This window comes from Dufourea novaeangliae, unplaced genomic scaffold (assembly GCF_001272555.1).
Source record: "Dufourea novaeangliae isolate 0120121106 unplaced genomic scaffold, ASM127255v1 scaffold56, whole genome shotgun sequence".
NCBI lineage: Eukaryota > Metazoa > Arthropoda > Insecta > Hymenoptera > Halictidae > Dufourea > Dufourea novaeangliae.
In genome coordinates, this window is record NW_015373942.1 from 1,517,894 (window position 1) to 1,534,482 (window position 16,589).

Here is a 16,589-nt window from a genome sequence, read left to right on the forward strand (position 1 = left end):
CTCCGCTTAAATAAACAACCGACGGTTGCCTGGAAGCGATACACGCCGCCGGGCTTGGTGTAAGTATCGCGGTGTTTCCGGTGCAGCAGCGGAGATCGGTCGGGTGTTGCGGCGGAAAGCGTGGCCCACAGGTCGCGATGTTAATTAAAACGGGTGATCGAGGCTGTCGAACAGAGGGAACGATAGAGGTGGTCCTCTTCCAAAATCGTGGCTGCTGGCATGCTATGGCCCAGCGTTCACGTGTGTCGTTTCCCTTTCTGACTGGGACCTATCGGAGCCCAAGAGATTGCGCCTCCTACTGTATGAAACCGTCTGTGTATGCGTGTGTGTCCCGCGCAAATCCACGCGACACACACGCACTCAGGTCCGTTCACAGCATTGTGAGCTCCGTATTCAGACAGTCGGGCCAGACACGGCCGATGTTGATTGTTGTGTGAGCACACAATCCGTACAGTGCGTTGCAACAGCCACACATCTAGCCCAGGCCAGTCTAGAGGGAGAGAGTGATACTAGGCTAGGCTCTGCACACGGGTTCGCGCAGGGCTGACAGTTTTCGTTGCGCCCATGAATACTGATACGGGACAAACACGCTCCGGGAAAACGGTTACGCGATAATAAATCAATTTTCCGTGCGACACCCGCGCCTTGGGGCCGCCCGTCGAGTGAAACAAAAGGAACACCCTGGGCACTTGCACCGGCCGTGCCGCGTGCCGGTAAGAACTACGCTCTGCCAGCCGGAGATTTTTCATAAATTCCAACAAGGGACAACGGGGGCCACGGCAAAACACGGAACACACACACACATACGGCTGACCTAGTTCAGGCTGGCCAACGTTCAACGCCCGACAGCCTTGAAAAAGCCTGCTGGGGGTTAATAGATATTTAATCGAAATCCGTCGAGCCCCGGTTATGGATTATTGGCTCGAGGAGGAGTCGCCCGATGCTGCGATAAAAATGATATATTCGAAGTGGTTCAACCTACTTTGCGCAGGGCTTTTTCGCGCGCGTCAGCTGCTCGTTCCATCCGACGCGTGGGCCGCAGTTTCCAACCTCGGTGGGAAGTCAAGGAAGTACTAATGGATCCCGTTAATGCCCGAGAATCGGCCCGGGGGAATAGAGCCACGAATTTTGAGCGCCGTACTTGTACCTAGGCCAAAGTGCAATCGCTGTGATGGCCCTGTTTAGGTGGAGTTCCAGCCCGTTGTTGTTGTTTAGAGACTAATAATTCAGTATTGATGGAATCACACGTTAATTATCAATATTTCTTTATGGACACAATAGCTTCATCGTGTTAATCAGTTAGAGCCTTCAATGAGTCAGGAGTAGTCTGCGGATTTTACGCATTTATTACACGATTGTCTACAACTGGGTGTAATTAAATTTTTAATAATGTTTAGCAAGCTTTTCATTGTCCGTCGAACTTTATAGAGACCTTCATAAGGCAAACAATTTTTTACTTGATTCCAATTTCTTTAAATTCATCCAAAAAAGTCTATATTCCTAGTCTCTTTGTTTAGTCAGAAGATTGAACGTCCAACACCGTTTTCCCGGTAATCTGTATACTTTCTTGGTATACATTTCACTACACAACAATGTGCAGGATGCGTTCATAGTCGATAAAAAATTAGTTGATAGCGGCGACGGTATGCCTGCGAAGCCTCCCGAGAGATACGCCGCACCCCGACGACGAAAGGAGATACCGGAAGGGGGGTTGTTGCGATTGCTCGGACTGTATGGCCGAGCAAATTTATTCGTCGGATTATTCAAATTGAAAGGCGTACGCGGTAGAGATACATTACGGTTCCCGCGGTTATCGGGCCGGGCGCAACGTGGCCGAAGCAAAACAGCGGCATTTTGAAAGATACGCCGCCATCGAACCGTCTGTATTTGTCTCTCGAGAAGACACCATTGTCGTGATTCAGGTTTATCTGGAAACAGGCAGATCGCCCGATTAGATCCCCCTGAACGTATCGGAGTTATTTGTTGGGGGGAAACGCCAGGATCTCTTTGCTAACTCGATCCAAAAACGCTGCCAAAGGTGCTGGAATCTGATCAGGAAATCTGATCAATTGACAGCGACGTGATCGGAATATACGCAGTGATTTTGCTGAACACACTGATGTTCAAAGGTTCAATTTCCGTAATGCGTCTATACATATGCTATGATTGACAGAGGAAAAAGCCTTTAGTGACTTGATTCAAAATAATACTGTAGAGGTTGAAATGAAAGATACGAGAAGGAAAGGAGAAGAATAAGGAAGCATTCACAAAGTAGCAAGTACAAAAGATGCCGCCACAGTACCCTTAACTGACAACATCAGAGTTCGAATCGTCCAACGAAAGATTCGAGGTGAAAAGCACTCTGGAGTATCCCGTTCCGTACAGTCTAGACTACACACACTGACGTGCAGTAAGCTTTAGCCCAGCCACAAATAGATACCAGTATACACACGCCCGTATCCTCTACACGTGTTTATATAGAATCCATAAAACGTTCGATTCTTCGCAATGCTAATAGAAAGAGAATAGGAGACAGGTTCCCAAGTTCCCCGGGCTTATGTTCAACAGCACCTGTTTCGTTACTGTAGCGTAGTCTATAGGAGCAAAGTAGCGCAATGAAGTAGCTAGGAGGTGTTTGCTCGACGATCCTGCAAGAGCACCGAGCGTTAAGTAACAGTGGGAGGAATCGAGCGCGAGAATCGACCGGGTGCCACTATCGTTTCCAGCGCATATCCCAGTCGATTCCCTGGCATCGGGTCGCATATGTATACAGGGTGTCCCACGCAACTGGAACAGGCTGTACCTCCTAAACCTCCTACCTGTAAAAATTAAATGGTATCAAACGGTGCATAATATGCAACTAATTTTATGCACTTTTCTGCATCGGTGCAACAGAAAAATGAAACTGCACTTTTTTTTTAAATAGATACCTATGTATTTGACTACACCAATCTATGTAGTTTATTGTGCTCTACATAAAAGTACTAACATACTTATGCCCTGAACTTATTCGTTAGGAAGTTATCAAAGCTTCATGTTTACAAACATTGTAATGGAACATAACGTAGGTACTCCGGAACACTTGCCGAGAGACCGAAATAATTCAGAGAACTTTTAGCTTCGATTATACTATTCCCAACCGTTTGGAAGGTACAGCCTGTTCCATTTGCGTGGGACACACTGTATATACGTATGTCGGCGCATGTACATATATGTAAGCTGGACGTTTCCAGAAGCCCCGGCCCAAGGGACTCGTATCTTTGATACTGGGTCACGCGATGACAAATTGATCAGAGACGCCGTGTCTCCGTGTGGTGACTCTTGGATGGATCGACGACGGGGACTTGTACCCGTTGGCCTGACCGGGTTTACGCGTTCGATTTTCACCCGTCGAATACAGTCGCGTGTTGTAACGACGCGTTTCGACCGGCCGGAAAAATTCACCGTTCGCGAATCGTGTTACATAATTTCCGTTTGAAAAGTGGCGCTGCCCCCCGGATACCAATGGCCGATTGAATAGTCGTTGCTGCGATGGATAGACAGTTGAAGTAATCAATGGGAACGACGTGTGTCGTAATTCTGTTTAATAACGGGGAGTTCGTGTTTTGTAACAATATGTAGGAAAATACGTACTCTTTATAAATTTTCGGGAATTTGTATCTAAAAAATTAAACTTTGTATTAGTGTGGTCGATATTATAGGGGAAGAAGAAAGAAAGTGCTATTTCGGTTAGCGTCGAACTTTCTTCTACTAATGCATATGAACTACGCACGGATGTCGTATATGTATATACCTATATCAGTGTCACAATATTGAAATAACGATTTAAGGGCCTGGGCGTTAAAGATTAAAAGACCGTAAATATTTATCACAAAAGGATTATGTATGCGAATATAACAAGGATGCAGAAATAGGAATTGTATAACAATTTCCACGCTCAACGATTATTTTCAATGTATGTGAATGAATGTGTCTGTCATTGTATTCCACCGTGTCCAGTTAAAATAGACATCCTGCGGATACGTCCGAAATTCTTTCGTACAGAATTGACATTGCAGCGGAAAACCACGGTATTCGCACGAGATCGGTCGACGGACTTATTTTTACCCAGACGAACATTTCGATGGCTCGCGGGTAAGCAGCCACGCGACAAACGAGTGAGTTCGTTGAAACGCGTGGCTGCGTCGTCGTTCCTGCGCCGCAGCCGATAATTGCCGCGGCATTCAGGTGTAATTGTTCGAATGAGCAGCCGGCAATTAATTATCGCGAGACTCCACCGAGTGGCAGCGTTTTATCGGTGGAGCATGATCTACGAGCGCTAGCACGGTTACACGGTGTGGGTACGACGCTCCCGATGGATGGGCCAGAACAGTAGGCGCGATACGCCAACGAAACCGCGCGAAATCTCGACGCCCCCGTAACCGCTGATAAAAAACGAAAAGGGGGCCGTGCGATTCGGGACAATTGATATCGGAAATCGTGGCTTGTGTGCATGCGTGTGCTGCTCGTTCCACGGATTCGACCGACAGACGATTGTCGATGGATCGTGTTTCGATGGACCCGTAATCGACGTATCGGACCTAAATTGTGATCTTCGTTTTAACCCTCGAAAGACGGACGTTTTCGATGATCGCGTAGACGACGGTATCAGACGGGTTCAAGATAGACCTCTTACTCAATTATTCTGTGGATGCGTTTTGAAACGAATTTCTTTTGAATATACTGGCCTTATAAATTGCTGACACAGGGTATACAACCGACCAGGTGGTGATTCTACATGCATAAATAAGTGGAAAGTAAACAATAACATTTTTTTATTCAAATGCCATTTACATACATCATATTATATGTGAAGTATCTTTTAGTATCATAAAAGAGTGAATTGATGTAAATGGCCCTGTATATGTATAGTGTTTGTTGTTATCTATGGTTTCAGTCTATTTTACACAATCAGGAAGTACTGCATGAAATTTCCTACCTTTTCTTCCAGTTCTCGTACCAACTCCGTGTACATCGTTTTCTTCGTTTTTTTTTTTATACATCCCCTTGCTTCCTTCTTGTTTTTTTTTTTTTCGATTTTTAACGATCCGACGAACCATTCGTTACGCGTTTACGACGCGATTATGCCAGAATCCGGGGACCGTAACGAACGAACAGTATGTATCGAGACGCGGGATCGCGGGGCGTAATGGTTAAAAATCGTTGATTTGCGAGCCATCGTTCCGCAGATTGGGACGCTGCGATGGAACGGGAATGAAACCCAACCGTTGAAAAATACTGCCCGCGCGCGACGATAAATTCCCGAAATTTTTGACCGTTTGTTCCGACGATTATTCACCCGCCGCCGCCGTCGCGCCGTCCCGGGATACAACGTAATCCCTGAATTATAATGTTCGAACGGTTAAATAACAAATCTCCGCGCGAGACTCGCGCCTCGTTAAAAGCGGCCTGGAAATTAATGAAAAAGTATTAGCCCTCGCTATGTGCTTCACGAAGTACGTACCTACTGGCTGGATTTTGTAACATTTGGACGAGAAGATTGGTCGTCCGAGCGATTGCGTAAATTGACGTCTTCCATCGAATAAATTGAATTTTCATCAATTTCGGTGTCTATTACACCACAGACAAGAGCTACAACAGACTACGTATCTGAAAATGAAAATGGAATCCGCTTAATAGCTGACACCCCCCCCCTCTTGAAAATTTTTCGTCCAAGTGTTATGGTAACATGCATTCGACGGTGAGGTCGAAAGGTTTTCTAAATTTAATATCGGAAAACGCTCGACTTGTCAGTTCGATTCAAGTTTCATCGATTTCAATATCAACGAGAATCCCTGAACTTCGTTGCTGTTCGGTTAACACATTGTTTCGAGGATCGCCCGCCGGCTGATTCCGACAATTGGATGGTAGAAGAGATTATTTTTCGGTAAGAAGTGTACGCGGTGCGGAGGAGGCCCAGATTCGGCGGAATTTCACTTCCTGCGGCGTGTAGGCGGCTGCTATTTCAGGCATGAACTTTCAGGAGAAGTTCGTTGGTCTCTTTCATGGACAGAAATCTGATTTGGACAATGATCCTCAATGGCTAAACCATTATTTGCACTGTCTTTTGAAACAGGATTCCGCTCTCTGAGCGCTCAGCCGACTTTGTGTGATTTTAAATGTTATGGATAGTGGTTGAAAGCATGGACTTTAATACCTAGTCTCCACGCTTTTGTAAGCACCCTTTAACTCTGTACAGATATATCCGTTACTAAGTGACCTAGTCGTTCAATACCACTGAAACATTACCATGTATTTCCAAAATTTCTTCCTTCAACGTAACTCGATACGGATGATGGTAGCAACGTTCAGTCTTATGAAAGATCAATCTGGATTTCAACAGTGAGCTTTTGTTCTATTTTCAACCAAAATAATCCAATAATACGAAATTTAATTGGATATACTGAATGTGTTACAATTTTGGAAATTCGATACCTGTCAGGAAAGGAAATGTAATTCCAAATGGAATAAACACCTATATCTGGGAATTGATTTAAATAATAGATTTATTAAATGGCTTACTAGGATTACGTAAAATAATACGATTATATTAAAATAATTACAATTAAAGTAAATTGAACTATGACCGTAACTAGATGACTACTCCAACAACTCTGATTTTGAACTCTATTTACGACACAAAACAACTGTTGCCTAGCTTTTCTTTAACCCCACCACACACTCCCTTAAAACCCTCACTCCCGTTGATCAAAACGTCACCAAAACATCAGCGATAGGCCTAGCTGTCATCTCATCGTCAACCCTCGCTGTCACTTTAAATACATTGCTCTCTTCCTGTTGCCTGTCCCTAAAACTACGTTCTCTTAAACCTTAGAAAACAGGCAAATTTGTTCATGACTTATATTTTCAAGTTATAACCTCCATACATCTGTTATAGTGTTATACTACGAAAACTAAGCCACCCCTCTAGAACCTCAAAATAGTCTTCCCATCCCCTAAGAGTTAAAGCTATCTAAAAATATTTATAAAATTACAATATTACATACCGAGTTATCTTTATTTAAGCAAACTGTACACTCCCAACGACGGATTATTACCAACCAGCATCAATTAGTCCGGCTTCAATCGCGCAAGGGTATCGAGCACAAGGCGCGTATTCACGGGATATTCTCTCGTTTTCCCGCATCGACGACGGGTAGGGCAAGGGGACAAGTTCCCTAAAGCGCGAAGCCCAGGTGAACGGCGTTAAAGTGCCCGGTATCGATTCCGAGCCGCAAAGCCGCAGCCGATCCAGGCATTTGTCAACGACGACAGGAAACGTGGCCCACATAGGACCGCGCGTCCCGTAGCCCCGGACACATTTCAAAGTTTCCGAGACGCGCGCTGACGCTGACGGTGGAGGGGTGGGAGGAGCGGTGTCTAAAGCGGGCACAAGCGCAATTATTATTACGGCCATTACGCGCGTGTGTGTACCCATTGAAACGTTTCGTTCGGCCTGGTAGCCTGGTCGACCAGCCCAGGAGGGTTATTATCCTATTGAGCTCGTAAGAAACAGCCGGGGGCCGCGATGTCGTACGAGCATCTTACGACATCCTCCCTTTGTCGCGCTCTGGCCGGAACACGTGTCGCGGCAAGAACCGGCTGACGACTCGACCTGCCGTGTCTAACTTCGCGGCCCCAAAGAAGCACGACCGCGACGTGTAACGAGCGAACGCGAGCTTTTCTAAGCGATGTCGCCGCGCTGCCTCATCCAGACGTCCGGAAGTTCGTGAGAAGACACGGCAAGGATAACGGGAGTGAAATGGATCTGTGAGAGCACATACTCTACTCGACGCTAGAGGGCTTCTGAGCCAATACCTTTCACGCAGCTAGACAAATTTTTTTTTTTTTTTATTATAGCATTTTAAGCTTCTTATGAAGCTTTTTTCTGCTTTACATTTAGTACGTATTATACGGGTGACGTGGTACGTATCATTTCATACAGATTTATTACATTGTTTTAAGTAATTGAATATATGTATAAGTACAAACGTTGATAGATAATGCATTAAAATGCGCAAGTCTCTTTGGGTCAACGTATATCTGTGAACAAACTTTTTCAGTCATGAATATTAACAAATCGGAAAATAGGAACCGCTTGACTAATGAAAATTTAGAATCAATTTTTTAAATCAATGCAATGTCACGCATCAAATTAAATTATTTATTTACTTTTTATTATCTTTCTTTGGAACAATATATGATAAATATAAACAAAATAAATAACATATCCATAAGTCACAGTGAATCTATGTGGCCCTTGATCTTAACAAGTCTGTGCATCCCTGTCCTATAGGCTGTCGAGGCCTAGCGAAGCGCCCACGAGCAATCTTCGCATCGCAAGATGACGTCGCGCGAAGGGAAGAAGAATCAAAGAGAAAGAGTAGTATGGAATGCTTCGTGCGTTGGCCAGACGAATAAAAGTTAATTGAGAGGTCGATGAAACGATTAAGAGAACGGTTCGTCGCCTGACCGTCCGTTCTGCTTCTTGGGCCGACGAACGCGAACGTATTTCGCTCCGCGGCGAAATCGGGTCGACGGAGCGGGAAATTGCCGCGTGAATCGTGATGACGTTGTGTGAAGATACTCGTGTAAGCACTTCTCGTTGCCAGTTCTCGGCGGAAGATCGAACGATGGAAGTTTCGGGTTTGTTTCTTCGAGTATATGAAAAGCTTTTACGAAGGAGTCCGCACGGGACGAAGAATCTCAATATCGATCCTCCGAGAGCTGGTCTCTGTGCTGCGAATGTAATTGTCGAAGTGGAGGGGGTCCGATTGAGCTTTATTAAAGTATTTCTCGATCGTTTAGAGGGAAAACGCGCCCCTCCTCTCGGTCGTTCCAGTGGAAAACAAGATCGCCGCTCCTTCTTCCCCCCGCCTTTGTCCTCGTAAAGCGTCCGACGTAATAATTGCCGGCAGCTAGTGTATTTTTCGCTGCGACGGCAAAACAGCATTACCCTCGTAAAAAAAAAGAAGGAAACAAGAAAGAAGAAGAAGAAGGTCTAGGAGCTCTCCTCATAATGGTGGCATCACGTGCGCCGCTGGCTGTACGCTCCAGAGCACAATAATAAATTGCTGCTACCGTGTCTCGGCTATAGTTTTATCGTCCCATTTACGGCGACGACTTCGCCTGGCCTCCGCCCCCCTCCCCTTGCTCCCTCGTTTCCGAATCCGATGGGACTATAAAGATAAATAAGTACGGCCTCGAGGGTGAACGAGACGGAAGACCGTCGACGCCGTGTCGCGGAGATCGTAAGTCAATGTTCGAACGGCGGCGGGACGGGGGCGAAAGAAAAAATGAAAAGAAATAAGTCAAATAACGAACTCGAGGCCTTTAACGATGACCGTCACAGGGATATTGTTCGAGCACCGTCGTAAGTGCGTAACGAGCGTACCGCCCCGTCGTTAACGTCGCCTTTATTTCATGTTTAGATCCATCATTCGATCCGAGCCTCTCACCTGCTTCTTCGTCCTCGATCGACACACCACCACCACCCTTTATCCTCTCTCCGAGACGGACGATAATTCACGGTGGCGTGTTGCGTTCGCGCGACCGTAAACAGCGAGCCGTTACACGGAGATTTGTGCACTTTCGGAATTCATGGTGATCCTTAATTGTGGGCCTGCGTTTGCTCGGGGATAAATCCGACGTACAAAAGGGGATAGGAAGGACTGTGACACGCGTGGAGAATAGTGTTTAGCTTTTAGTTTATAAATTACGGAGGAGGTGAACGTGTATACTCTGTAAATAGTTCGCGACTGGCTGGGCTCTTCTGGATACTATTCCTGTCTGAATGTGAACCGACTGTTTCGAGGGATTTTACTGAATTATTATGAAGTTTGAAAAATAGTTTCGGTTTTCGACCCGTTTACATTGGCACACTAGTGTTTGAAAATGTATAAGGATAGATTTTGTCATTGTTAATCGATCCTGTGGGAAGAATGAGTGTTTATATTTTTCGTTCGTTCAAACGGTTCAATTAACATAGGTTAATAATATACATAATAATTCAGGTAATAGAGTATCTAATACACGAAACGAGCTATCGATTTCAACGTATTAAGTGCAGATTGTCGAACCTAGAACGACGGGCACCTCATACATTTGTTGTTCTATAAATTCCTCAACCATCATCAAAACCAGTATCGGATATGTCGCGATTATTCTCCTCTTCCTCGTGCCCGGGGATTCACCCTTGATTGCCTTTATCCTGACAATTTTCGTTAACCGCTCTGTCTCTTTCGTTTTACAGCGGCAGAACAAGGGACGCGCAACGATCGACGTCGCCTATAATCTGGCTCTCGTTGCTACTGACACTGGGAACCGGGACAACGTCCGCCACGAACATGACAAACGTGTCACCCCTAGCATCGACGGCGAGGCCGTTCACGACCACGGAAGTCGTTTATCAGCGATTCGCGATCGAGCCGATGGATCAGACCGCGGTGATTGGCAGCCGAGTGACGCTTCCTTGCCGGGTCCTCGATCAGAAAGGACCGATTCAATGGACAAAGGACGACTTCGGCCTGGGCGCGGTCAGGAATCTGACCGGATACGAGCGTTACGCCATGATCGGCAGCGACGAAGAAGGTAAACGCAAACGGAACAATTAACAAACTTTTAACTCAACTACTCATAAACATTAGGACACTTATCAAGTGTGCAATAAATTTTAGGAGGCTTTACAAAAGTTGCTAGAAGTCTAAAATAAATATTTTTTTGGGATTAAAGCTCGAGTGACAACGTTTATGCTACTAGAAAATAGAGGAGGTGGTCTAAATACCTAGGGTCTAAATATTGGTTAGTTGAAAGCAGAGATGGGCAAATGCATTATCTGGATAAAAAGTTTCGAACAACGAATAAAATATTTCGTCATTTTTACTTGATCGAACGTAGTAATTCCAATTATTATCATAAAATAATATTTCTTCTTGAATGAGTAGACATTTTGCAAACAATTATTTAATCTCATGAATTGGTTAAAGGTCAGGATGACGATCTTAGATACTGCTGCTTCTCACTATGTATTATTCGAATAAAATTCTGCCCATCTCTGATTGAAAGTGTCCCTATACTTAGTACCTAACATGACCCTTCATGTTAGGTGGTTTACCTTAGCGGGAATCGTGTGGAACTACGACTCAAGATCAAACGAAAACCATTTTAATTTTATATCATAAAGCAAACTTGTTTTAGATACATTGAAGTGTAACATGTTAAAAGTCTTCAACAGATTTGGCAATAAGTCTTGATTTAAAAGTGCTAGCCCATAGTTAGACTAATTGTTGTCGCAAAACATCATATTTTCTTCATCTTAATACTTATGAGCGGTAGTGTACATTATGTACTCGTCCCAAAAATCATTTCGTACTACTAGCTGCGTCCTCTAGGCAACCCTCGTACTCTTTCAACCCTTTTGCACTCGCGCTGCTTTCAATCTGATGTCTCAGCAGGTCGGAATACATTTTCGCGAACTGTCCGTTGCACGACGGGAAGGAACAGCATTTCGTCTTTTTCTTTTGCGTGTTTTCAATATCCAGTCACGTTTATATTACACGATGTCCTTAAGAAAGGGGAGGACCGGTAGACGTCGGGAAAATTGTATACGCGCGTGCTCCTCTGATTTTGCCTTGCTTTGCGATGAACTGCTCGCGATATTCTAAGAATCTTTTGTATTTCTCTCCGAAAGGATTGCTTTCACGACCTATGTTGATTAGACATTCTTTACTCTTCTCGGCGAGTACTACAAGTACCTACAGTTCTAAACACTATTCTGGAAAACCCTGTATAATATTGGAATTCATATTTAAATCATCGAATACATTGAAGAACATCGCATATCGCGATAACGTATCAAGTATCGAAATTTTCTAAATCGACATTTTCCGCCAACCTAACCGCAAAACATCAGGACCAATCATCAGGCTCGCGTCCGTGTAACGCCGTTTCACGGTGAAAGGAAAGGAAGAACAAAATGTATCGCCGGTAATCGATTTCAATAAAAAAAAAAAAACACCATTCCAAGCCGCAGAAATTCAAGAGAAAAAAAAGACTGCCGGCGTTCCGTTGCTCCATCCATCACATTCGGTGTCAGCAGACGTAGGTACGCGGCACAAAGGATCGCAATACACGATCTAGTTTCAGTCGACGACGGGGCGGGCGTACGGGTGGAATCGGTATCCAGCTGGCTGACTGGGAAGAGACGTACGGGTGCAAAGGGTTGAACATATTTTCAACCGTGTCAGAAATCGAATGAATCTCGATGGAGGTGGCTCGGTCGCGTTCAACCGACAGCGCTATTTCCTTCGCGCTCGTTTTCCCATCCTCCATTTTTTTCTTTCTCTGGCTCCCTCTTTCTCACTCTTTCGCCGGCCACGCAGCTGCGATATACACGTCGGGTCAGTTCGCGCGGGCCAAATTCAATTTCCTGCGACCGCCTATTGATTTTTTGTTGCGCTTCCATCCGCCCACCGCCCCAAAAAAAGGGGGGTAAAACGGTGGGAAGCGGGAAAATGGGGGGGATTGGCGCGACGCGACAAAATATTTTATGTCTTGCCGTGACGCTCGCGTGCACGCGCCGGGGTCAAACGCGAGGGACCGTTTCGATAGAGACCGATGCCCCCATGTGAAATTCATACGCGGCCCGATACCTCGTCTGGACGTTCGTCTGTCTGTTGGCGCGACGGAACTGCGACGGTTCGTGTCACGATATTCGTAAAAGTTCCCGTGATATTCAACTGTGCCTCTTACACCTTTCGAGACTGGGTCGACATGACCGATAGCTTTAAATCGTAAGATGTTATAATATACAGGGTGTGCTAAACACTTTTCCAAACTTTAGACTGCATTTGCTGAGGAATCTACGCAGTTGGAGATTGTTTATTTTGTTATTTAGTACTTACAATTGAATCGCTTATTTCAGGAACCCCATAACTGCAGAGGGTGTACATTTTTTTTAGTCCCTCCCCCTAATCTTAATCAATTAATCATAAAATTACGTTTCCATTTTATGTATAGAACCTTCCTTTACATTCAGGAATCTTTCGTAAAAAAAATATCTGCTTTTAGCCCATTTAGAAGTTTTTTTTAAATATCTTCAAATTTGTAATTCTGCACTAAAGGGGTTTCTGAAATAAGCGATTCAATTAGTGGGTAATTGTGAGCCCAATTTCATTATGAACAGTTTTACGGATTAGACATCTAAGGGTTAATATTAAAGAATGTTATTCACACAGAACTTGTGTCACGCAAGTTGCCTAAATGTCGGAGGTAACGGGCGGTCTCTCTAAGTTCTTGTCGCTTTAAAAACTCCCACCAGAATGCTTCCTTCGCTCGCGTTTGTTCCGTTGTTCGCAAAAGTGCATACCGTGTAAAGAAAGAAAGTTGCGAGCCGAACGGAAAACGACTTTCCTTCGTCGAGAAAGAATAGAACATCGAATTTTCAGAAGGGCCATTTTAGATTCATGACGCTTGGTCCCGAAACCGGTCGCCTTTGCTCCGCTGGAAATATCGCCGCTATTTAACTGGCTATACTTACACGCCACAGTGTGTCTATTTAAAAGTTAATTTTCTTTTTAATGCTTCTATGCCATGTACCGAATTGCTCTAGGTTTTGCAAAAATTCAAAACAACCCCCCCAAGCGTTGTTCCGACCAACATTGCGTTCGAAGTCCACACGGAGAAAGTCGCGGGAAGTCGATAACGTCGGTGCATTAAGCGCGCCAGTGGAAAGTTAGATTGCCTTTCTAACGAGTTACGAAAAATGTGTGCCGCGGTGAGGTAACATTTGCCCGTCCAAGTCGAAACGTTTACTTTCCACGAATATTACCAAACCGCCGTGCAGCTACGATTCTCCCGCCTGTTGAGAACGAGGAGTTGGAGGACGCTTGTACAATGGTAATCAGCGGAAACGCGGAAGTTTCGGCACAATGACGTAAGTTCTGGAACCTTGACTCTTCGTAAGGTCAGTCGATTGATTAAGTCCTGTTCACGTGAGCGGAGATTCTCATATGCGTGCTAGAAGGCCTGGAATCTAGGTCAGTAACCATACGAGAGTACCAAGTGCAAAATGTGGCTTTGTCCTTTGATTAGAAGACCGTGCAACTCGTAGTGTATGTCGACTACAAAACAATCCAAACGTTCGTAATTTCTACCAATTGATAAATTTTCATACTAAGATTGATCGTAGGAAGATCATACGAAGAACGTACAAAGAATATTTGTAAGAATTCACCGTCGTCTGGTATAAACGTTAATCCAATTGGCCACTCAAAACCACTTCTCTGAGTAGGATACGCGAGTACGTGTCTTCTTTCCCTGAATAATTTACTGCCAGTACAAAGGAAAAGTATACATATACCAGTGTCCTACGTGTCTTCTTTCCCTGAATAATTTACCGCAGTACAACAGAAAACCAAAAGAACATCTCTACACGTAACAGATACCACACAGACACTTCAGCTGAAGTTCCTCCCAATGGTTCTTGAGTGGGGCTTGAAACTTCCTTCGAAGTCGCCTACCACCAGTGTTGCCAAACATGGAAAAATTATTCCCCTAAACAAATATAAAAACCCCCCAGAATTGGACAATTTTCTAAAAAATCCACCCAAACATTTTTACTTGAATATTTTCATTTTGATAATGTATATAATATGTACTCTGTGGTACTATGTAAAAATGTAGTTTTGTCAATTATTAGAGCAGCACAATGCACAAATCTTGAATCGACTGCAATTATTGAAATTCTTTTTTACTTAGTAACACTTGACCGTTCTGTTTCATATAAGAAAATGGGGCCTCCCCGCTTTCGTATTTTCGATACACTTTCCATTCGTTCCACGGAAAGAAAAACACTGTGACAAACGAAAATACTACTACCAAATTAGTGAGAATTCGGTCGTAATTTGTTAGTTTTCCAACCGATGGGCACTGAACATGTTACATTCTTTTCTAAAATCGGAAACTTTTTTGAACATTAGAAAAGTTGATTTCGACTTTTCTATAAAATAAAATCCCCAGATTTCCCCCGAAAACATATCTGCCCCTAGATTTCCCCCTGTTGATAGAAAAATCCCCTAAATCTGGGAGGAAAACCCCCAACCTGATGTGAATTCATCCAATACACGTTCACCAATTTCCATCAACATCATCTCGTCTCCGTATCGTGGTGTAAAAATGACCACTCTCGCGAACCGAAAGACTTCTTTTCAAACAGCCGGGATCGATCGCGAATCGTCAAAATCCCGTGATCCCTCGAGCGATATTTTCGAGATCGTTTCAACCATAGGAGGAAATTCACTATCCGCGTTCATTTAGAAAGGATAGGCGGACCGCTTATTCGATTACCTGCCAATTAACCGCCGCGCAGACCGCAAAGAATTCCTTTGACAACGCAAAACCGACCAATCTAATCGATTCGCGGCCGCGGGCTATTTTACATGGCTTGCCTTGTGGTCCGTCCGCAGATTTAGCAATTTCTCCGTGACCGACGTCGCTGCCACGAATGTATGTCATCGAGCGTGGTCCATCCCCGTGGTGCGTAATATCATAATATATTGGCCAACTGCATGCTCCACTTCAGCAGCTCGATCCTCTCGCGATATCGTCCCCGTTTTAGCCCATGGAAGCGTCCTTTTTTTCTTTCCTTCTCTGGTCTGTGTTTAATTCCACGAAAAAAAGCCACGGACCGTTTCGAAAGGTTTATTCGTTGAAAAACCATCCGCCGCGATAAACCATTGTTGGGTATGCACACACATGCGTATCGGCCCCTAGGTTGCTTCTATGCGCCTCTTTCCAGCTTCTATTTGCCTGCCGCGCGACGAGGATTAGCCCGACAATCAATTCCGCGATACATACATACACCGTCTGTATTCTGTATCGACGTTATACAGAGTGAAACAAAGAAAGGATTTATAACTTCTGGGATAGATAGTACGTGCCAAACGAAAAAAGAAGGGCCTAATAGACATAAGTCGAAATATTTCTAAGTTTTAAATATGTTGTAAAGAATTTTCGGTTGTGGTTAGAGCAAGTGACTTTCTTGCTTTGAGAACTATCGAACTGTATGGAAACAATGCAGAATATTGTAATAAAAGAACTAATAATAATCGTAGAAATACTTCTGTAACCAGAAAAAGATGAAATGATAAAATAATCCAATGTTCACAGATGGTAAGATGGCTCCCAGAGCGAGAAAGTTATTTGATTCCATCGAAACCGAAAATTGCTTGTAACTTTGAAAATATTAATTCTTCGACTTAGGTCTTTCTTTCATCGTTTTGTAAGTACTATCTATTCCAGAAGTTATGAACCCATTTTTTGTTTCACCCTGTATATGGCCACTCGTGTACATATGTCTTCAGGCTGCAGTTTGTAAACGCAGCGAAAGTGCAGAGAGTGCCATGGGTCCACGAGCTTTCGTAGCAGTCACGCGCCGGTTCACGAACGATAAGATTCGAGCCGACCTAGAGGCAATTTAAGCGAATGGTGTATAGTTAATATACTGGGTGTGCCGGCTGACTCCATTACCCAAGCTATATCCTTTACCTTTC

The 16,589-nt window shown here is 44.3% G+C and overlaps 1 protein-coding gene across 1 annotated transcript in view; it reads left to right on the top strand.

Annotated features, from left to right (window-relative positions):
- LOC107185737 (irregular chiasm C-roughest protein-like) overlaps nt 1-16,589 on the top strand; it is an 83,111-nt gene that overhangs the window by 11,914 nt on the left and 54,608 nt on the right. The window contains exon 2 of the mRNA XM_015573493.1: nt 10,292-10,629. Within this exon, the coding sequence (XP_015428979.1) occupies nt 10,292-10,629 (338 nt within the window). The remainder of the gene's footprint in view (nt 1-10,291; nt 10,630-16,589) is intronic.